This window comes from Cornus florida, unplaced genomic scaffold (assembly GCF_030987335.1).
Source record: "Cornus florida cultivar Cherokee Brave unplaced genomic scaffold, ASM3098733v1 CherokeeBrave_3.0.0_Hap2_Chr07, whole genome shotgun sequence".
NCBI lineage: Eukaryota > Viridiplantae > Streptophyta > Magnoliopsida > Cornales > Cornaceae > Cornus > Cornus florida.
In genome coordinates, this window is record NW_026775577.1 from 34,473,852 (window position 1) to 34,497,573 (window position 23,722).

General features: G+C 35.3%; 3 protein-coding genes across 3 annotated transcripts; 2 read left to right on the forward strand and 1 right to left on the reverse strand.

The window, feature by feature from the left end:
- The first annotated feature begins 370 nt into the window (after window positions 1-370).
- Window positions 371-2,740, forward strand: LOC132316562 (cystathionine gamma-synthase 1, chloroplastic-like). Its single transcript, XM_059815038.1, has 2 exons — window positions 371-424; window positions 2,393-2,740. Exons 1-2 carry the CDS (start codon window positions 371-373, stop codon window positions 2,738-2,740), a joined length of 402 nt encoding a protein of 133 aa, XP_059671021.1.
- Window positions 2,080-7,406, forward strand: LOC132267011 (uncharacterized). The gene is made up of 3 exons (XM_059768044.1): window positions 2,080-3,795; window positions 4,951-5,138; window positions 6,489-7,406. Exons 1-3 carry the CDS (start codon window positions 3,225-3,227, stop codon window positions 7,149-7,151), a joined length of 1,422 nt encoding a protein of 473 aa, XP_059624027.1. The 5' UTR covers window positions 2,080-3,224; the 3' UTR covers window positions 7,152-7,406.
- Window positions 7,407-14,663: 7,257 nt separating this feature from the next.
- LOC132316563 (ACT domain-containing protein ACR1-like) lies at window positions 14,664-18,613 on the reverse strand. Its single transcript, XM_059815039.1, has 7 exons — window positions 18,543-18,613; window positions 18,376-18,421; window positions 16,709-16,823; window positions 16,467-16,534; window positions 15,665-16,345; window positions 15,303-15,407; window positions 14,664-15,204 (listed from the first exon to the last, which is right to left on the reverse strand). Exons 1-7 carry the CDS (start codon window positions 18,611-18,613, stop codon window positions 14,824-14,826), a joined length of 1,467 nt encoding a protein of 488 aa, XP_059671022.1. The 3' UTR covers window positions 14,664-14,823.
- Between the last annotated feature and the right edge of the window lie 5,109 nt (window positions 18,614-23,722).

A 23,722-nucleotide genomic window follows, 5' to 3' on the forward strand; every position in this document is an offset into this window, starting at 1 on the left:
TCCGGATGGGAAGTGACATGGGTATAAATGGGTGGGTATGTAGCACTACTTAATAGCCTAAACTTTTGGGTAAATGGACAAGCGCCCACCCGTTTCAGTTGGTATCAGAGTCAGACCTAATCTTTAATCCGGTGCCATACCTAAGCGTTTGGCCCGGACACCCGGATAGGCTAGGTGGCCCGACTGTAACAAAGGTGTTGTGAGTTCGGGTGGAGGAGAATGTTATAAGGGGAGACTTATCACACATCAGATCCGGATGGGAAGTAATATGGGTATAAATGGGTGGGTATGCAATACTATCCAATAACTCGAGCTTTTGGATAAATGGAAAAACGCCCACTCGTTTCACTTACTGTGGTGGTTTTGGGTGATGGCAACAGTTGATATTAATGGTGGTGGTGGTTCGCAGATGGGGGTGATTGAGGTGTGGCAGTGGTGGGGATGATTCATCGGAATGTTTGGTCGAAGAAAAAAGGTTGGCTGTGGATGGTCTAATTGAGAATATTTTTAAAAGGTAAGGGTATGTTGTATTTGTAATTATGACGTCCAAACTAGTCATTTGCTAAAAATTTTCCAATTAGTTTGACACAAATGGATTTTTTTTTTTTTTTTTTTTTTTTTTTTTTTTAAGTAGAAAAAGAAAAAAAAATTCAAATATATCTGCGCAGTGACTGCATTAAAGGCTTAATGAATATTATGAATATTGTATTATTCTTTTTTTTTTTTTTTCCTAAATGAAAAAAGACAAAATAATAATAATAATAATAATAATAATAATAATAAATAATTTATTTTATAATGAATATAGTAGTGTTTTAATTTATTTTAATTTATAATGGTTATTGTATTGTTTAATTTCTTTTTTAGAAATATAATTGTTGGAATAAAGTTATTTTTTTAATAATTTAAAAATATTAATATTTTTAGAGAGCGGAAACACATTATTGGAGCACATGTAATACTTAAAATTTGGAGAGTTTAAAATGTTAACTCTTGACAACAAAGACGTGACTCTTAAAAAACAAAGACGTGACAAATTTAGATTGCTAAATTTTGAAGATACATGGAGTTTGCTCTTATTGCAGCAAATTTCATTTTCTTACAACACTTTATTTTCCAGTGTCCCTACTAACACGGGAAAATATGTTTTTAGAAATTGATAGTGGTCATGATGCAAATTCTCCACATTCAAACCAATAACTCCTATTAAATCTTAAAAAACAATATTATTTTATTTTATTTTATTTTTTTGCGTTGAAAGCTTTTTGACATTAATATATCTATATCCTATTTATAACTTTTTAAAATTATAACATAAGCTTTTACAATAATGATTGCTTTTAAAAAATTAATAGCAACGAAAAACTATTTTTGGTTTGACTATTTAAACATGTTGATATTTTCCTATTGACATTTCTTTACTATCTTTTTTAATGGTGTAAAAAAAATATATATGTTTTTGAATAAATAATAAATAAAATTCTTCTATGATTGTTTTCTTTTGCATTTAATTATTTATTTATTTTTTTAGCCAAAATTTCTAATCTATACTTCTAAATTGAATTGAATTATATTATTGAAGACTTTAAAGTCATAATACATATTTATTCGCTATAAATCTTACAAAGTGTATAAAACAAAATATACTTAATTTTAAACAAATACCACTAGCAAAATTTAGGTCACGAAAGTTAATACTATTTGTTAATTATCTCATGGGTTGCCTACGTAAGTCTTACAAGTAGAACTTGTTCAACATTGAATCCGAATAAAATATGTAACGAGTATAAATGAATCAGTGTTAGTCTTACCTAATCTTGAAAAAAAAAAATACTAGGATAAAGTATAGTAACAAAAAAAAATACAGATACAACTTATTCTATTTTGAGACAAAGACACACCTTAAGATTTGATATAACTAGCAAAGACACCCAAATAATAATAAAGTGACAATTTTACCTTTGACTTTTATATTGACCAATTTAAATATTAAAATGACTTTTCTACCCTCAAACCTATACCCATTTCTTTCCTCTCTCCTCTGTATTCTCTCTTCCTCCTCTTGCCGCCCCAGCACCAACACACACATATCCACGCACACATATATATAGGTATATACAGATACATATAAATATACACACACGGAAGGGGCCGACGGGCGGTGGCGACGACGGCTAGCCACCTCTCCTCCATGGTTCTTTCGTTCATTTCTTGTTTCGATTTTCCCCTTCGAGTCATGGATTTTCCCGTCCTTCAAGTGCCGTTCAGATCCTAACTTTTCCGTCGTTCCGCAGCCGCAGAAGCCGAGTTTCGGCCAAATCTCCAGCAAGTCCAACTCGTCACTGAGTCATGGATCATTCGGTGTACATGGTTTGTCGTCTCTGATCTTTAGGTTTCCTTCGAATTTTGTAGGCAGCTGAACATCAAGGCTTGGAAGAACTGCAGCAACATAGGCATGACTCAGGTCGTGGCCGATTCGTGGTCGAACAATCAGGCGGCTGATGGTGTGACGGCAGCGACTAAACGAATAGGAACAACCTCCTCTCCGATTGCTTCTCCGCCTGCTCCCTCAACCTCAGATGCTCCTGTTTCGTCTCCCTCCGGTACCGCCGTGCCTCCGTCATTCTCTTTAGCTTCGAGAGAATCTCCGTCATCGATTCCCAATGGCGCCGCTTTGAATAGAGTGACGGTCGGTGGACCTGTGGCTGGTCTCTTCTTCGTGTCGGCGTTTTTGCTTTAAATCTGATATGAAATTCCTATAAGTTGATGATTTAGAGTTTATTTTTGGTTTATTCCTGGTTTTCTCTCATCTTCCGGTCTGGGTTGGGGGTGGTGGTGACTGTTGTGTGGTTGTATTCGTATACATATATGAAGAGATGAAAATGGTAGTTTGGTTATTTAAATATTTTGATATTTTATAATTAAAATTAATAAAATAGTAAAAGGTAAAATGGACGTTTACAAGTTTTAAGGCTCTGTTTGGATAAAAAATTTCACAAGGGCTTACCCAAACCCCGGGGGTACTGTTTGTTAGGGGCAAATAATAAAATAGTAGTGGGGATTTGTCTACAAAACCTTGTGCAAAAACGTGAATGTGAAGTAAAACGACAGCGTATATCAACAACCTCGAACGGCGTCGTCAAGAAGTCTGATCCAACAACTTCTTCAAGCTCTGCAAGTCATTCGATTCAACTCTTGGAAGTTCCTCGTCGGTGATCTGAACAATGTCATGGCTTGCTCGATCCATCGCAAACTCTCTCAGATTCGACGACGAAGATGAGCAATCTAGAGAGAGAAACAACAATCTAGAGGGAGAAAGAGACGACCAACACCATCAGATCGACTCATCACCACCACCACCACCACCAGATTCACCGCCAGCACGAGGCGTCAAAGATGACCTGTCGGAGATCACCAAAACCCTAACTCGCCAGTTATGGGGCGTGGCATCGTTTCTCGCTCCACCACCTGCCGAAGAACTCTCTCCGTCGCCCAAGGTCTCCAATCCGGAAGGCACCGACACGGCGGGGATTTCCGGAATACGCAGCGACTTTGCGGAGATCGGAGGGAAGTTCAGGAGTGGGATTTCGAAGCTGTCGAGCAACATAGCGGTGTCGGATATCACGAAGATCGCTTCGGATTTTCTTCAATTCGGAGCGGAGCAGGAGGATTATGATTCGGTGGGAGGTGCCGTCGGTGTCACGGAAGAAGTGGTGGCCTTCGTGAGGGATATCGCGATGCATCCTGAGACGTGGTTGGATTTTCCATTGCCTGATGATGATGATGAAGATGATGGTACGGTTCTTTCGATTCTACAGTTTCTGAATTTGTTATCATTTTTTAATTAGTTTTTCTAGTTATATATGTGTGTTTCAGAAATTCGTGTTGATGCGTTTTGATCTGATTATGAACTGGATAAACTCAGTGTGGAGTTAGTAGCTGTTATAGCCTGCGCGTGCATTCTGTTAATTGAGTTTGATTTAGGGATGAAAATGTACCTATCTTTTGTTTAATATTTGTGATAATACTAAAATGGGTGTTTATAATCATTCATGAATGGGGGCCCTATTATGATTAGTATTAGATAGTAATAATTTATCTTCGAATTGTCTTGCAAAACTTGATTGGTTTTTATGAACATTAAACTACCATGTTACTAGGAATTACATAGAATTTGAAGAAACCACTCTTAGTGTAATCCCTTGTTTGGAAACTTCTAAGAGAGCTGAGATGGCGGAGAACAGTTTGGAAAAAGATGAAATGGAGAAGTGTTGTCACACTGACTTCTAAGTTTTGGGTGCTAAAATTTTATATATTGGGTGTGTAACGGAATCACCTATCATCAACCGAAGCACAAGAGACTTTTAGAATCTAAAATCGGGTAGTTCTTTTTATTTTAATTTTTATTAAAGGCCATGTCTACTCAATGTAGTCACATTATAGTTATAAAATAAGGATCACAAGCTGAAAGTTGGAATCTCATAAAAGAAGATATGGGTATTGACTACATTTTTATTTATCTTGATCATGTATCTTTGCCTACCTCTTTCTCCCTGCTGTTGTGAGAATGATACAGGGCGTGCTCTATTCTGACTATTCTGGCTAGATAGATATGTTCTCTTGTACATAGTTTAACTACTCAGACTCATAGATACCAACAGTGTAGAGAAATGAGAATATTTCAAGTTTGAGGCTCATTGAGACATTTTAGAGCATCCTCATGGATGCCATTGCATTGCTGCTTAGTTTTGATTCCCTCCATTTTCTTGGGTTGTATATTAGAAATTCCATTCTCATGATTATGTTCTTGGCTGCATGGCAAGTGCTGTTACACAAACAGAGGGGTTTTCTACTTTCAAAGATCAAATGCATTTCTGTTGGCATGTTAATGTAGATATTCCATGTGATACAAGCTGTTGTCAGGCACCTTATGGTATTCTCTCTCTCCAGATTTTGACATGTCTGATGTGCAACAAGAGCATGCTTTGGCCGTTGAACGTTTTGCTCCAAGATTAGCTGCTCTTAGAATTGAACTTTGCCCAGGCTATATGAGTGAGGATTCCTTTTGGAAGATCTATTTTGTACTTCTGCATCCTCGACTCAGCAGGCATGATGCTGAACTCCTTTCGACACCCCAGGTAAGTTGGTTCCATGCAACCCTGTAATCTTTTTTCTTTTTACCTCCTTCATTATGTTATGATTTCCATCAGCCCTTCCCCTTCCCCTTCCCTTGGTGTAGGAGGCTCTACCTATATACAGGATTTGTTACATGGACTTTTCAATATGTATGAAGATTGTTTGGAGCTCATGCCAACATAGTGTGGATGCGGAGTAGGTTTTATACACAATTGTTGTCAGATGCACACTCAGAGGCATGTCCACAAAAGAAGAGAGAGTATTTCCTAGAACATCTCTCAGAAAATCAGCATCATATGCTTTTGCCTCAATATCGTCAAAGGAAAAAATGCTAATTTTGTCTCTTCCGAGTACACCATATGCATCTTCTACTCACACAACCTTATAACCAGTTTCTCAACATCTGCCCCTGTGAAACTCGGCATTATGAAATGCACTACAAAATCCAAACAACGACCAATGTGCTTCATAGCACAGCCAAGTCCATGTTTTAATGTCAAAAAGTGATCATCTCTCTCTTTTTGATAGAAACCCCTCCCCCGCCTTTAAAAAAAAAATGCACATTTGGAGTTTGTTGGTCAGGTGGTAATCTTATCTTTTACATCCTTAGCATGCTCGTAGAACTCATTACATATCCCAGAAAATGATAAAAGTAGTTTTTTCAAGCACATCATGTATTGGTTAATTTTACTGTTCTAATTTCCACTTCTTGAATGTTCTTGTTTTTTCACTGTGAAGAAGATTATAGCGACTCCACAAGGATACTGTGAAACTTTACTGAGAACTGCTGAATGAACAAAAATGCTAAATATAAATCGATCTAAGAGACCTCATGGTGGAGCAAGTTGTACAGAAGATACTATGGATACTGTTTTAGCGTGCTACCTGCTTTTACGAAAAATGTCATATATGTCATGCCAACCAACTTATTATTTGTTTTGTTTAGTTTGTGTCTTTTCTCCTTGATCAAGAGGGTTTGAATTTTGTGCTTCAAGAAGATTCTTAAATGGAAGTTCCTTTGATCATTAGTTGCAAATGATAAAAGTAGTGGAACTTGACCATTAATCTTAATTGTAATTATATGGTAAGATTTACCACAAGGAATTTGCTTGTTCATTAATTCAAGGTATTAGATAGGCAAAGAATACTACTGTCAATCATATATATACATATATATATATATATGTAGGTATGTATGCATGTATATGCTCCTATTTCTATCAGTGTCTAACTAAAATAGATGAGGTCAGAAGGTTTTTGACTATTAGCAATTTATCATTGTATGCATGTTTGAACTTACAATTATTTTTTCTTTTAGCTTGGTTGAATGGGAAACTTGATGTTAAGTGCAGGTAATGAAAGCCAGAGCCTTGTTGACTGAGGGGTTACAGAACCGAAGAAGGGGCACTTCTTATTCAGAGGACATCAGTAACTCAACACATGAAGACCATCCTTATGTACCATCTAATGCTCAATCTGAGTCTGTGCCACTTGAGGCTTCCCCCATTGCATTAGCCACTTCCACAGTGGGAGCAGATTTTGAGACTGAGAAGCACCCAATCCCAAGTACTGAGATTCAAATTATTGACAAGTCTGTTGTTGAGGAAGGTCCAGTGAACTGGACCAATGATGAAAGTTCTCATTCTCGCTTCTCTAGTGTTCTGGAAGAGAAATATGAAGATGACGGCGATGATTGGTTAAAGGAAGAAAGCTCTGAGATTGTAAATGGTGGAACCACCATCCCTATTGAAAATGATGAGGATGTGTCATTCAGTGATCTGGAGGATGATGATGAAGATGTCCCTACAAGTTACAAAAAAGTAACATCTGGATCCGATTCTTCAACAAAAGACTCGCGAGATTGGGTTCAGTTGAGCAGAAGTTCTGCTGACTCTTCTAAGGATATCAGTGCTGTTAGTGTTGAGCATACTGGATCTGAGCAGGTAAGTGCCCATAACCCTGAAAGAAAGGAATCTAATGACTGGCTTAATGTCGATGACATTGATGTGGTATGACATCAACGTGAAAACCTTCTCAATTATGATTTATGTACTACCTGCCTATCTACATTATGTGAATATGTTGTTTACTGTTTGTTCTTCTGCATTTAGACTTTTGAGATTTGAATGGTTGTATATAAAGCCCATTATAAATTGGGTGTTTATTTGTGTAAGAAAAAATGCTATATATTTCTAAACTTTGATGTTAGAAAAATGTAAAATTTGCCCATTCAATAATTTATGTCATATTCTAATGAATATGTGAAGTTATTCAGCAGTCCTAATGGGCGATATGCTAGCAATGAAGGTAGAAGTTCTATAGGTCATATTCTCATATTAGTGTAATCTTATCAAAGATGGTAAGGACTCCATGGTTTAATTTTCTTGGGGTGGGTTTGTCGTTTTTTTTTTTTTTTTCCCCCAAAAAGGATTAAATTTAGAGAAACTTAATTTGCAATAGAAAAATTTAGTAAATTCCCATATAAACATTAGGAGATGTTTTGTGAGTCATTATTACATCATAAGCGTACAAAATGTTTTATCAGAGAGACATAAAAGTTTACAAGGCTAAATGTTCAGATGCAAGTATTACTCTAGTGTCTTTCTTCTGTCAGCATATGTGGTGCATATCATTCATATATATTTTTTTCTCAGTTGGTACTCACCCCCCTCCCCCCCCCCGGCCCCCTTCCTTCTCATCCTCTTGCACCCAAGAGGAGTCGAACGTTAGACTTGGGGGCCAAGTGACTTACCCACTTGAGCGAACCCATTGGTGTTAAAGAAAATTTGTTACCTAAGCAATCCTCTGGATCTCGGTATACTTATTAATATCGTATTTAGACAGGTGTCACTTATGCCGGCAGGTTTGCTGTTTGCATCAGTTTCAGTTGATCCACTGTCTTAGAACTGGACCGATCTAGGTGCTTCTCATAATCTCAACTCATAATCCATCAGCTTGGGATGTATGGTTTCGTTCCAGCAATGTGTCTTCTAACCATGGATATATATATATTTTTTTGAGTTATTTTTGGTTTAAATCTGGATTACTGTTATTTTAACTTTTAAAAAGGTTCATGTTATACAAACATAGTTCAAATGAATTTTTTGTTATTTTTTTTATGCTACATGTACTTGGGTACATGTGACGAGTGTGGATATGTTTATTTATCTTCAAACCCAAGAACATTTGGATATTGGTAAATGCTTACGCCTTCAATATTCTTCTTTTATTTTGTAAGAAAATTTTCCTTATCCAACACATATTGTTCAACATTGGCATTTTATTCATTTTGAAGTAATAATGGAACAAAAAACAATAATAAAAGAGTTTTATTTACAATTATGTGACACATTTGATTTATTTATAAACATGCTTATTTGATGCATGCCCAACCAAAGATGTTAGGTGTCACTATTAACATATAATCAATAGTTAGGTACATATCTGGTATATCTTTCCGACACTCAATTGACAGAGACTATACCGGGTAATAACCCCTATGACCCTTCATTTCATATATAGTTGTGAAACTTCTTGGATATGTTTAGAGTGGGTTCTCTTTTTTGTTTCTTTGCTTAAGATATCGACCTGGAATTCAGTTAATTTTATTTTCTAATTGTAGAGTGTATCAGTTTAAATATGATACCTAATTTAACTAGCACGGATCTGTAGGTTCTCGATTTTAATTTACTTAAGTTACATTCATGATTGTTTATAATTCCTTGCTGGAGTCGTTGTCTTTTATATTAAACATCCTCTTTAGTCCCCTAATTATAAGGACCCTTGGTACAGAGCATTAGGCTTCAACTTGAAGCTTTGCAGGATTTACTCTAATCTTCTTCAGGACGTACCGGCGCGTTAGCTTTTATATGTTAAGTGCTTAGATTTTACCCTATGTACCTTGCTGTGCAATGGACCTTACTCAGGAAATTCTCCCAATTTCTTTGTTGCTGTGAAAATGTTCTTCAGGACGTACCGGTGCATTAGCTATATGTTTAGTGCTTAGATTTTACCCTATGTACCTCACTGTGCAATGGACCTTACTCAGGAAATTCTCCCAATTTCTTTGTTGCTGTGAAAATGTGGAGAAATAGAGAACAGAAGTGAAAAATGTACTGAGCAGAAAGGGATGATAAAATGGAAACTAAACAAAGTTGCAAAAACTAATTCTCAAAAGTGCTTGCCCTAGATATTGAGTTATTTTTGAGCATGCTAGTGGATATAACTATTGTGTTTGTTGATTATTTTCCTAGTTAAGTGAACCTTGTTCCTTATGCTTTGTTCGGTAGGAAAGAAATTTTTTTGGATGGAATGTGGAGAAGAATGGGTGGATGAAACATTCCTAGAGAAGAGACTATGTCGTTCCCTTTTTTTGCTCAATTTGATGAAAGAGAAGATAATAAGCTTACAATTTATTGTGTTCGTCAAGAGAGAAGGAAATAAAAAGTTTTAAATTGTTTTTACCATTATACCCATCACTATCTAAAATATTATAAATTAGAGAAGATAGTATTTTAATTTAAAAGTTGTAAAATTTAGGGTAGTATTGTAATTCAAAACTTCCTTAATAGCACTACTTGGTCTTTCCTCCTCTCTTCCGCCAATATTTGGAGGGATGAAAATTTGTAAAGGAGGAAAGATGATTCATCTTTCATATTATCCTTTCTCAACGAAGGAATTTTGTTCATTCCTTTCTATTCATCTTTCATATTATCCTTTCTCAACAAAGAAAGTTTGTTCATTCCTTCCTATTTTCCCTCTAGCTCTCTTCCTTTCTTCCTACCGAGCAGAGCATTAGAGCGTTGTCCTGGTAGCTGAGTACTTTTAGTATTTAGGGGATTAAATGGTATAAGACAACAATACCAGCAAAGCCTTTCTCTTCTTTTCTGTCAATTTTTGTACCCTTTTTTTTCCCTGGGAATTGTGTCGTATGGACATAATATATATATATATATATATATATATATGTAGATTTCTATGTCAAGCATTGTCAAGAATGACATTTCGAAATTAAAGAAACAAAAAACTATTTCTTAAATGTATTTTTTTAGGACACTTGGTACTGACTTCGTATTTTTTTCATTCCTTAAATGTATTTTTTTTTTTTTTCTTCCAAGATCCTTATTTTTTGAAAATCCGATCATCGAATTAAGTGTTCCTCTTTGCTCATCAGCGTTGCTAAATTTCAAGTCATAGGAGGTAAATGGGTGTCCAAGCCTACACTTAAATTTCATAATAAAATCTATTATAATTTTAAGTGCCATAAGAATGGGGCATATGTTAATATCTTGATCAATTTGAAGTTTGATAATTATGTTGAGAAAATCGTTGAATCGTATGGTTAATTTGCAAAATATGAGTTATACAGAAAGTTATTTAGTGGTGTAAGAATAAGAAGTTGCAGCAAGCACAGATCCTCTCCTTTAAAATTTTTTGTTTTTTAAAAAACTAAAAAACTAAAAAAAAAACTAGAGAGGTAGTTCGATTAACAAGTCAAGATTTTAAGGTTATCCCACTAGAGAGTTTAGCATCACAACATAGACTATGAGATTTGGATGTATGTATTCTATTATCTTTAGATGTATATATAGGACAATCCAGAAGGACAAAAAGAGTTGTAAATCTAAGAACTAGATAGTGGAATTTAAGAGCGGAGATAATTATTTAAGAATGGGTCATTGGAAAAGTAACATGGACTACAAAAGATGAAACAAATTTAATGTGGAATTAGATGACTGCATGTATTAAAAGAGTAGCAAAATAAGGCTTAGGATAATCAAAAGGAATGCGGTGAATCCAAAACATCTTATCTTAAAACAAAAATCGGGAATACTAAATCAAAAAAAAAAATAATAATAGGGAAACTTTTGAAAAATACAAAAATGCCAATAATGAAGTTGTTGAATTATGCGGCTCAAAAATTATTACAATCCAACTTGCACAAAGCTTACAAGAGAATGAAGTATATTGGCTACAAGAATTATTCTTGGGCAGGTTGTGCCATTTGGCTTCCAAAGGAAGCTTTATAATATACTTGAACACCAAATATATATATATTTTTTTTGCTATAAATAGCCTTACACTCATCCAATTAAAAGCATCTGAAATCATCAATTGAGTTTGTAATATCAGTTAGAGAGTGAGAACTTGGGTGTATTTGGGTTTTGGGTGTGAGCTATTTTGCTTTGTATCTTTTTATTTTCATAATGAAATATTGTTCTGTCTTCTTCCCGTGGACGTAGGTATAACCGAATCACGTAAATCTTTGTCTCGTTTGTGTGTGCGCTATTTTATTTTCTTGTCATTTATTTTTCTCTTTTTCTCATAAACTTCTATTCGATCTTTATTCCATAACAAGCTGGTATCAAAGCTCGGTTCGTGTATTGTGTACAGATACTATTCACACATACAGTACTGTACACAAATACTATACAGGTACTATTCATAAATACGGTACTATTCACCGAGAAATATTTTGGAAGTTTTTGAGATGAGGACCAGATATGAGATTGAGAAATTTGACGACAAGATTAGCTTCAGTCTTTGACGCATTAAAATGCAAGCCCTACTGAATCAGCAAGGTCTAAAGAAGGTGTTATTTGGGAAGGACAAGTTGCCAATAACTATGTCCAATGAAGACAAGGATGGGATTGATGAAAAGGCGCACAGTGCGATTCTTTTGAATCTAGCCGACGAGGTGTTGCGTAAAGTTATTGATGAAGACACGGCGGCAAAGATATGGCTGAAATTGGAGAGTCTGTATATGACGAAATCTCTCACCAACAGTCTGTATATAGTTGAAGGGCTTGATCCTCATCATCAATTTTAATATCAGTATTTTTCAAATTTCGAATAATAGAATTGAAATTATCAATATGCTCTTTTAGAGGCATACCTTTCTTCATACAAAGGGTGTAGAGTGTCTGCTTTAGGTAGAGTCTGTTGGTGAGAGACTTTGTCATATACAGACTTTTTAATTTCAGTCATAACTTTGTTGCCGTGTCTTCATCAATAACTTCATGCAGTACCTCATTAGCTAGATTCAGAAGAATCGCACTGCGTGTCTTTTCATCGATCTCATCCTTATCTTCATTGGACATAGTTGTTGGCAACTTGTCCTTCCTAAACAATAACTTCTTTAGACCTTGCTGAGTCAGCAGGGCCTGCATTTTAATGCGCCAAAGACTGAAGCTAATCTTGTCATCAACTTTCTCAATCTCGTATCTGATCGTCATCTCAAAAACTTCCAAAATATTTCTCGGTGAATAGTACCGTATTTATGAACAGTACATGTATAGTATCTATGTACAGCATCGTATGTGTGAATTGTATCTGTACACAATACACGAACCGAGCTCTGATACCAGTTTGTTATGGAATAAGGATCGAATAGGAGTTTATGAGAATAAGAGAAAAATAAATGATAAAAAAATAAAATAACATACACACAGACGAGACAAAGATTTATGTGATTCGGTTATACCTACATCTACCAAGAAAGACAAAATAATATTTCACTATAAAAATAAAAAAATACAAAATAAAATAACTCATCCTCAAAACTCAAATATACCAAAATTCTCACTCTCTACCTGATGTTACAAACTCAATTGAATCTCTGGATGCTTTCGGATTATCATTATGCCTATATTTATAGGCCAATGTTGCCGCCATTAGCCAACAGAATATCCACCTATTTTGAAAAGTCAAACATTCCAGCTCATTGATACCTAACATTTCTTGGGCATCACTTTTCCTTAACCTCCAAGTTTGTTCCAGCCCACAAACTTTGACTTTAGTCTCTAGAACATTCCAGCATGGGACACATATACACAAACTCATTTCCTGCATCACTATTGCCGATGTCTCCATGCCACCTCATTCTGGCCAATTACCAAATCTCACATTAAGCAACCAATATATTTTAGCCACGTCATAAATAAATTTTAGACAAATTTCTAACCGAAGTTAAACAAGTAGTAAACAAGGCAAAATATAGATTTAAGGATTTTAGTAAAAGTTGATGAAAAAAATTGGATAATTTCGAGAAATTGTTAAATGAAAATCATATAGGAAGTTCAAGCTCAAAAGAATATAGAAAACTTAGGGATAACATATATATTTTTTAGGGTCAAGGAGTGCCAGGTTAAAATGCATCAAGGAAGAGCTTGAGGGTCAAATAGCATTCCTATTGAGGTTTAGAAGTGTTTAGGGAAAGATAGTTTGTATTGGCTAACATGATTGTTTAATAAGATAATAACAACTGAGAATACCTGATGAGGGACACAAAAGTATTTTGATCTCTATATATAAAAATAAATGGAACATACAGTGTTGTAATAATTGCAGTAGTACTAAATTAACGAGTCACACTATGAAACTTCTATAAGGAGATTGAACAATGATTAAGACGAGAGACTAAGGTGTCGGAAAATTGATTTGGATTCAGCGGGGAAGATTAACTATGCATGACACTAATGGAAAGATATGGAGCGAGGAAGAAAGGTCTTCATTAGGTTTTTACTTATTGATTTAGGGAGAGCGTAATATAGAGCATCTAGAGGTCTTACATAATGAAGGAGAAATTGGAGATAATGTCTATTATAGAATCAAAGCACGGTGGGTTAAATGGAAGAGTGTATCTAGTTCGATTAACAGATCTCGTTAAGATAGTAAGATAGAAAGGAAAGTTCTATAAACAACCATTAGATTAGTTGTCCTTAATGCGACTGAATGTTGCATAGTTAGGAAATAACATATGCATAAAGTGAGTGTGGCAGAAATGTGAATGTCGATATTGATGCGCGGCAAGACAAAAATAGATAGAATTTAAAATATACATATTCATGAGATAGTTAAAGAAGCACTAATTAGAGATAAAACGAGAGAGAATCTACTATGATGGTTTGCTCATGTGCAAAGAAGACCACTAGGTGAGCCAGTTGGAAAGAGTAACATAGTCTGCATTGATGGTAATGTTGTGGGAAGAGAAGACCAAAGTTAACATGAATAAAGTTAGTATGGAAGAAAATGTCATGCGGTTTAATTGACATTATGGCTTTAGATAGCACGGTGTGAAAAAATAGAATTTATGTAGCTGATCCAAGTATTTAAAAAAAACAAAAGGTTATCTTGTTGTCTATAGTAAAAGACTTTGTATATCGCGGTCGAAGAATAAAAGGGGCAATAAAGGAAAAGAAATTCTTTCAACGTGATAGTTTGAGGGCAGAAATAATATTGATTACAATTAATTCATACTTTTTACTCGAAAGCCTTCTTAATTTACACTTATTCCCAAAATTGAATTAAGAAGAGAGCAAAACATGCATTATCAAGTGGGAAGCTGAACCAATTTTATCTTCCTCGTCCATATCCCCGTATATGTCTCTCTCTCTCTCTCACACACACACACACACTGGATAATACTTCTCTGTGTTGCTACGTTTTATCTACTGCTTTGTACCATAGAAAGCCAAAATCATTCTGTGCTACTTGGTTGATACCAGTGACACGTGGATTTTCTGGGAATATATTGATTAGGTTACTAACTTACTATGAACATATTAGGAGCATTATGATTGAAAGCTAGCTTTTTCACTACGTAGGAGCCAAAAAAAAACACACTGAACCAACAAAAATACTTTACAGATACATGCTCCAACATGGAAGCTGGCTTATCATAGGAACTCATAATTTTATGACTCCAAAGTTGCTTGAAAGTTGCTCAAGCCGCGACCACAACAAGCTTCCCAATGAGAATCTTGGTCTGTCTTCCACACCATTGCCCTTGCTTCTGGTTGTGCTCGATGTGGAATTTTCTGGAGACCAACCTGAAGATTTGTTAACCACAAGGACAGTCCCCCCGATTTCTTGTCGAATCACCTCTATCACCATGTCCGGGTTCACGTTATTCCCTGAAACATCCGTGACGTAGAATGATCCAACTGCTCTTTCACCTCGTGTCCCTATGTCTGCCCTTGTTACTGTTAACCCATTCTCGCGGAACACCCGTGTAATGTCTGACAGCAGTCCCAGCCTGTCTCGGGTGCTGACATCCAGCTTCAATCCCTGCACAGGTATATATAATCAGTCTTAATTTTCCTCGACCATTGAGAAGTGGTTGCGCGCACACACACACACACACACACACTAGTTTTGAGTCATACATGGGAAACTCTTCTTTCTATGGCAGCAGTCAAGCATTGGATAACCCTTCTTCTCTCCGTCTCCAAGTCCAGTGTGCATCCATTCTTGTGCCTTATATAATACTCCTGAGATTTTCACAGTAAACAAAACATGATGACCATAACAAGTAGGTTTGTACTTTGTAGTATCGAAAGGCTAGTTAGATAGTGTGTGAAAGATTTGATTTGCCAGATTGCCAAGGTTAGGGCTACCCTAGTGCACGAGAATGAATCCCGCCATTGAGGGGTCTAAAAAGGTCATGCATGCGGTCTTACTTCCGCATGGACAAACTATTTTCGGTCCTTGTCAGAAGTTAGAGAAAGAGGTTAGTAGGCATTGTTACCTGAACAGCTATAGAGCCCATTGAACTAATTGCTGCATGGAACACCACATACTGCATATCCGTCAGAGTACAAACCGTATCAAAGAGCAACTTTGGACGATCTCTACTCCTCATATTCACTACTGAGTACCCTTTCTCCTCACAGTTCTCTATAGTAACTATGGTCCCATCACACCCCTTTCCATGCCCCTTTTCATTTCTGTATACAACACCACTGCCGCCGCCACCGTAACCACCACCGTCACCACAGCTACTGCACTTTTCATAGTCTCTATCAGCTAACATCAGCTGGTGGAGCCTCCTTTCGGTGTGAGTCCGGCTGGCGGCTGGAGGTGTTAACCTTACACTCTTCCTCTCCCCCATCTGCTGGTGGGCGTCCACCACGTTCTCCAGCAGCTCTTGTATGTGGGCCAGCCGGGCTGAGTCCGTGATGGACCTGCCAGTGGTTTCGTCTTCCACGTAGATTATGCAAGCCGCTCGGGTGTTGTGGGTCCACGCCTCCGCAGCAGTCACGTGGCATCCCAACTCAGCAAGCACAGCTGATATCTCAGACAGTAGCCCGGGTCGATCCGTCCCCGTCATCTCTAAAGCCGTGTCCTCGGTCGACACGTGTCGTGTACTCATCTCTCTACCAAGGCATGTTTGGAGCTCCTTCTTCCCTCTCCTACTTGCACAGAGTGCCTGCAAATTGTAACCATTACTGTTTTTATTAGTACAATAGAATTAAATTATTTGGATCAATTTATATATACTTATATGTATATGTATATATATATATTTAGAGAGAGAGAGAGGGGGAGACCTGCTGAATGTAATGTATAAGGCTTTCGTCAGTAATTTTGTTCCCAAGCTGGTCTGTCACGTGGAACACTGGTCACCATGCAACCAAAACAACCCCATATGAATATAACAAAGCAATGGCCATAGGTGACACATACTTAACTTGGAAAATGAGCCCTTTGTTGCTTTATATATATATATATATATATATATATATATATATATAACAGGCAATAAAAGAATGCAGAGTAATGGTGCACTAACCATCCATGAACCAACCACCATCAGAGCAAATATAGGATTTGGATATTACCAGATCAAGATCCGTCAAAACTTGGACCATGTCCAGCAAAATCCCGTGCTTGTTTGCACTATCAACCTGTAACAGAAATTATCAATGTACATTAGCTCAAATGATATGGTCTCTAGCGAAGGTTTAGTGTTTGATAAATTTACTGATCAGTTTATGTTGGAAACTATCTATTAGAATTGCACAAATTATGGACTGTATCTATACACAAGTGTATATAATATATGTATAAGCATATATACATGAAAAGGTTTCTTCTACAGTCATAGGTCTTTGTCTTACTTTCTTTTACTTTTCTGAGTAGTGAAGGTAACGCATTTTACTAAGTTGCCCCCAAAATGGCAGTGACAGTAGGGTTATTTGAGTCATTTTTAGATTGTTTCCTGGTTTGAATGTAACTAGATTTCACCAGTACTTTTTTCTGGTTGCCATCAAGAGAAGGTAAAAATATCTACTAGTAATAAATAAAAAGCAGACAAAGTGAGTCTTCACCCCAAACACAACACAACCATGCATAACTGCAACACTGACATTAAAAGTAGAAAAAGAAGTAACTAATGATCATAGTAAAAGCTTTGGTCTCTGATCAGTCAATCTTCCATTCCTAGGGGCTCTCCTCTCGGTGGGTTGACCAGAAATCTCTCTCTCACACACACACTCTCTCTCTCTCTCTCTCTCACTCTCAACACACACACTACCCACCATTATATATTGGGTTAGTATAATGGGTGAATGTTTGCCCATTGAACTGTTTGATAGTGTTTTATATATATTTAATTACTTTTCTATTTAAAGCCGACGAGGGTCATTATTCTCCACCCGAACCCACGCAATTTCGTCGTTGTAGTCGAATCACCTTACCTACTCGGGTGAAAAACCCGAACGTCCTCCGGATCGGACATTTGACGTGACCCCGGATCAAAGCCTGGGTCTGGCTCTGATATTAACGGTAATGAGTAGGTGCTTACCCATTTATTTAAAAACTCAAACTGTTGGGTAGTACTGCAAACCTACCTATTTATACCTAATTACTTTTCTATCCGGATCCGATGCGGAACAAATGACCCTTGTTACACTTAGGATGGAACCAGGGTATGATGCTTCTTAATATATTTAATGTCTAAAGAATAGATTAATTATTGTTAATGTGGATATAATAATAATTAAGTGACTAATTTTTTCTAAAATTCCAAATCCCCAACAAATCACGGGCATCATTTAAACTCAAGCTTCAGATTCAAATCAGACTCGAAACAGAGTAGCATCAACAATCATTATTTGTAAGGGTAGCTATACACAAGCAATATATATATATATATATATATATATATATATATATATATGGTGAATTGTATCTTCTCAGCTATATATATATATCTATAGAGAGAGAGATAGAGATGGTAAATTGTATCTTCTCAGCTGTTTTGATACCAGTAGGTGGAATCTTAGCAGACGGGGACCATTTGTCCACCCAAAAAAAATTCTAAAATAAATTAAAGAATTAACAAAACCAAATGTATCATCCACTAACAAGAATGAAATTAAACATATTGTGGGGTGATAAAAGATTAAGAAATAAAAAAGAAACTTTAATTGTTCTTCTAGGTTTTTAGCTACTAACCTTCACAAGAGTGCAGTCTTGGCATGTGTCGTTGTCAATACAAACCCTGCAAAGCCAAGAACAATAAATAAAGCTAACGAATCAAACAGAAAGTGAAGTGAAGATCATATATATATATATATATAGCCCAAGTGAAGATCAATAGAGTTATAAATTGAAGTTAAGACCTGGGAGGGTGAATTCTTTCGATGAGCAATTCAAATTCGGAATTGAAATGAGGCCTGTAATCAATCTCCATCTTTTCAGCAAGCTTTGTGTTGTAGAAGAAGATCAAAGGCCTATCAGAATATTATATAAGTGTTTACATATATACATATACACGCATATATATATACATATATATTTCGTGTGGGAATATATAGGAGACTTTTCAAACACAGAGAAAGGACGAGATATGGAAGCGGTGTCTTTCTGGCAATTTAAGTCTTATCCAGAAGATAGTAGCAGTACATATCCAACTGTATCATCATCATCATCTGTCATATATATATATATATACACACACATGCACACACACACAAAAGTCTTCAAACCGTGATTGATTTCTTGAATTTTAAGAAACCCTTTTTACGTTAGAGAAAAAGACTACAATTCGTCTAACAATAATGGGTTTCAAAAGTCTGCTTATTTAATAAACATTTACATATAATTTAAAAAAAAAAAAAATCAAAAACAGAATCTTGTAGTTTGAAATCTACGATATATACTAAGAAAAAAACAAAAGATAACAAAATCAACGTCCCTTTGCAACCCCATAATTTTTAATTGATCACAATTCAAAGAAGCTATCTATAAAAACCAAAAAGGCAAAAGAAACGATATATATACATTTACATATATATATATATATATATATATATATATATAAAGCAATTGAACCAACCTGGAGAGAGAGTTCTTTTAGTAGAGAAGAAGAAGAAATCACATAGCTGAGGAGAGAGAAGTTGGAAAATGTTTCGTATTCGGAGAGAGAGAGAGTCACAAGGGAGAGATCAGCTGATTTAGAAGAAAGAGAAAAAACAGTCCGAGTCAAAATATATGCATAGATATAAATAGTTTTTTTTTTTTTTTTTTTTTTTTTTTTTTTTTTTTAAATCAAACACACACATATATATTATATATATAGATAAACACACGTAATATATAGACTCTATATATTAATCCTACTCCTACTGTCTCTGTTGTTGATGGAAACGTAATACATTAGTAATTCTGTAACTCTGCGCACACCGTTTACTTTAGCAAAAGTAGGGGGTAGTGAGAATCTTTTTGGGTTGGGAATGTTACACGTGTACAGTGAGATGATGATGTGGCGAGTTGTGGACGATTCTGCGTCGGTTCGGGCGCGCGGGTGTCGCCACGTGGTAGTTAAGGATGCGTGGATTGGAACGTTCTTCGGTGTTCACGTGGTTCTTTGAATAAAAAAGTCGATTTAAACGTCATTCTTTATTTGTCTTTGCTCAGTCAAAATGACAGATAATATTGGATTGTTTGATGAAGATAATAATAATCAAAATAGAAAATAATTTTTAGAAAATTAGGAAATATATTCTCTTTTTATTTCTTTAATTTTTTAAGTTACACACAAACGGTTTTTCATATAATATTTAGAAACAAATTTTACCCTATTGCTCTAATTGTAAAACCTCAATTCGAACTTAACTTTGGTTGAAGGAACTCAACTCAGAACATAATTATAATTTACACATTATATATGTAATATTTTTTGTTTATTTTTTAAATCTAAATTATATACTAATCCTTTGAAAATTTTATTTCTTAAAGAAAATTATAATTTTTTTTTTTTTAATCAGTTTTTAGAATTGGTAATCCAACTAACTAATTCTTTTAAATGAAATTTTTTTTTATCCTTGTTTGAATTTTAAGGGTTGAGTTCTCTTCATTTTTAATACAATTACTTCTTTTTATTTGGATAAGTTGTTAGTACATTAATAATCAATAATAGTAGTACACTAGTGTCACTAGCCTTGATTTTTTTTTTTTATTATTATTATTATTTTTTAATGTAGTATACTGTTTCTTTACTAGTTTTGAAATATCTAATTATTAGTTTACTAGTACTATTTTATTTTCATTAGTTTGCAAGGTTAATACTTATCAAATTAGGTGTAACCTTATTTTCCTTATTATAAGAAAATTGATCATGCTTAACATATAACTCATTATTAGTTTATTATTATTATATTCTTTTTATTGTATTAAGAGGTTAATGCTTACTAAATAACTTCATTCCATCGGTAAAAAAAAAAAATTTGACAGTCAGTTAATACTGCAAGAAATTCATGAATATATCAAGACAAGAAAGTTTCGTCAACACAATTTCTTTCAAGAAAGTTTCAGTGGTCAACACTGTAAGGAATTCAGTTTTATGAAGTGATAAAACTGATACCTGTTTGGATTGCTTTTCAAATGCTTAAAAGTATTTTTATTTTTTATTTTTAAAAATATATGTTTCAATGTATTTAATAACCATTAAAAATACAGTTACCAATTTTAGTTCAATAGAACTTTTGAATCAAAGTTCAAATTTATAACTTTCAAAATTTCGTTATGATAAGAGGTTTTATATTTTAAGTAATTGTTTTTCTTTGGACAATATTATTCATTTTTATTTTTTTTTTAAAGATAATTTCACCACTTTTTTTATACAGTTGTTATTGTCAAATATTGTAACATTTTAGTAAAGGACATTATTGTAAACTTAATCACAAAAGTGTTTTAGAAAATATTATTAGCAAACATAGTAAAAAATATTTTTACTGTGAAAAGTACTTTATATAAGCTATCATTAAAAACACTTTTTTGATAGCTCTTCGGACAAAAACACTTTTTTATTCTAATAACAAAATGTCAAAGTCGCCCATCTATAATCAATAAACGAACATCATTCATTAATCCTCAATTTCAAACTATTTTCGAAATTCCAAATTTAAGTTAGTGAAGTTAAAACAGGTTGGCATAAAAGAAACGCATACTGGGGACCGGTAACCAACTTGGTATCTCTTTCCCTTGCCCATAATGTGATCCACTTTCGTTAAACCAAGCATAGCAGTATCCAAATTCCAGTATTTATGAGAAATTATTAAATAGTTCTGATTTATGTAATACTTGATGGACTAATTTAATGAAATTTTTTTACTCATAAAACCTTGTAATTTATTAATACACTCCTGTAGGACCATTTTTTCAAAAGACTCTTGTATTATTGGTTGAAAAGAAGAGAGTGAAATCATAATATGTTGAGAGTCTGTATTTAACTGGTTCACCAAGTGTTAATGGACGAGAACTATATAAGAATTTCTCGGTATTTAGACCCAGTCCATCTAACATCATAAATTGGTCCAACCTGGAATATTTAGACCTCTCCCGAACAAGCTGAGCGGACCCATTCCTTCTTGCTCTCTTACTTCTCCTTCTCTTCTTTCTCCTCCCAAGAGAAGAAACAAATTCGTGCACCATATCGCAATTTCTCTTTCAGTCACAATTCTTCTCACCACCTTAATTCTAGGATCTTGGTACTATTCTCGACTTAAGCTGAAGAAAACCTAGCCGATCAACAACCACTAGCAAAGCGTGGAGATATATTCTCAACATGGAATTATGATGGAACAATTGCACACGAGGACATCATTGAAGCAACTGAGGACTTTGACATCAGGTACTGCATTGGAACTGGAGGCTATGGGACTGTTTACAAAGCACAGCTGCCTACTGGCAAAGTAGTTGCATTGAAGCAACTTCATCGTTTGGAAGGTGAGGAGCCAACTTGCGATAAAAGTTTCAGAAATGAGGCACGAGTTTTGTCATAAATACGGCATCTCAACATTTTGAAGCTTTACGGTTTCTGTCTACACAGGCGACGCATGTTCTTGGTTTATGAGTACATGAAGCGGGGAAGCCTATTTTTAGTCCTGAGAAATGAAGTTGAAGCCATGGAATTGGATTGGACTAAGAGGGTGACTCTGGTGAAAGGCATTGCTAATGCTTTGTCTTGCATGCATCATGATTGCTCCCCTGTGGTTATTCACTGTGACATATCAAGCAGCAACATTCTTTTGAACTCAAAACTGGGTGCTTGTGTTTCTGACTTTGGCATTGCTAGAATGCTAGATCCTGATTCGTCGAATCAAACAGTAATGGCAGGCACTTATGGATATGTTGCTCCAGGTATACCATTAATTACTCGTATTTGTCTTCTTTCTTGTCCAATAAAATGGTATTAATGTTTGATTTTTGAAATACCTTCTGCTGTTTTACAAAGTAATCATGCTCTTGAACTTCATACCATGTAATTTTTTAATTTACATATATATATATTTTTTGCTGATATAGAACTTGCTTTCACCGCCTTCACCATGGTTGTAAATGAGAAATGCGATGTTTATAACTATGGGGTTGTGGCACTAGAAACACTCATGGGAAGGCATCCTGGAGAACTTCTCCAATCATTGACAATAGCCACGAAAATCAAAAGCAATTAAAAGCTTGACCAATATTATTGCACCTTTGAATCATTTACAATAGTCACGAAGTTTAGCAGGAAACTTGGCAGAAATTAATCAAGAGGAAACAAGAACTCTCTCACTTGAGTCCCTTTGCCCACTCTAGTATATATGCTTATGTATATACAACCACCAAATGCATTGATCCACTGTGCAAATAAGCATGATGTCCTTCAAATATTCTACACTTAATATGGATAGCAGCTAATATTATCTTAATGGCAACATCTTTTATTTTATCAGAAAAGTCATCATCACCAGAGGCAAAGGCAGAGGCTCTTCTCCGCACTGATTGGTGGCGGAACACTAATATTCCAGTTAACACTACTGCAAGTCATTGCGAGTGCTATGGCATAGCTTGTATTGAGCTTGGAAATGTCATTGCGATACAACTTTCTGGTTTCTACCTAGGGGGAGAGCTGGAGAAATTGAACATGTCTTCCTTTCCAAACTTAGTAAGTCTCGATCTCAGCTACTGCAAGCTCAATTGAAGCAACCCGTATGAAATCGGAAGGTTGTCGAAACTCAATTATCTTCAACTTTCTCACAATCATCTTACAGGAATGCTGCCTCTTTCCATAGCTAACTTTACCCAATTATTCGAGCTTGACATTTATTTCAATGATATCAGCGGCTCTATCCCCTCAAAAATTGGAAGGATGGGGAAGCTTACTTCCCTTCAACTCTTTGACAATAATCTTACACGTACACTACCTCTTTCCATGGCTAACCTTACCCAAGTAGTTAAGCTTGACATTTCTCACAATTATATCACCATCCCAAAAAAACTCGGGAATTGTCGGTGTTTAGAGCACTTCAGAATG

Bases quoted from the DNA above. Each gene is read 5' to 3' on its own strand.
- LOC132316562 (XM_059815038.1), top strand. From the start codon at position 371: ATGGCAACAGTTGATATTAATGGTGGTGGTGGTTCGCAGATGGGGGTG. The intron at 425-2,392 runs GTGTGGCAGTGG...TCTGATCTTTAG, and splicing joins CGCAGATGGGGGTGATTGAG to GTTTCCTTCGAATTTTGTAG.
- LOC132267011 (XM_059768044.1), top strand. From the start codon at position 3,225: ATGTCATGGCTTGCTCGATCCATCGCAAACTCTCTCAGATTCGACGAC. The intron at 3,796-4,950 runs GTACGGTTCTTT...CTCTCTCTCCAG, and splicing joins TGATGATGATGAAGATGATG to ATTTTGACATGTCTGATGTG. The intron at 5,139-6,488 runs GTAAGTTGGTTC...TGTTAAGTGCAG, and splicing joins AACTCCTTTCGACACCCCAG to GTAATGAAAGCCAGAGCCTT.
- LOC132316563 (XM_059815039.1), bottom strand. From the start codon at position 18,613: ATGGAGATTGATTACAGGCCTCATTTCAATTCCGAATTTGAATTGCTC. The intron at 15,408-15,664 runs GTAACAATGCCT...TGAAAATCTCAG, and splicing joins TGGGCTCTATAGCTGTTCAG to GAGTATTATATAAGGCACAA. The intron at 15,205-15,302 runs GTATGACTCAAA...ATACCTGTGCAG, and splicing joins TAGAAAGAAGAGTTTCCCAT to GGATTGAAGCTGGATGTCAG.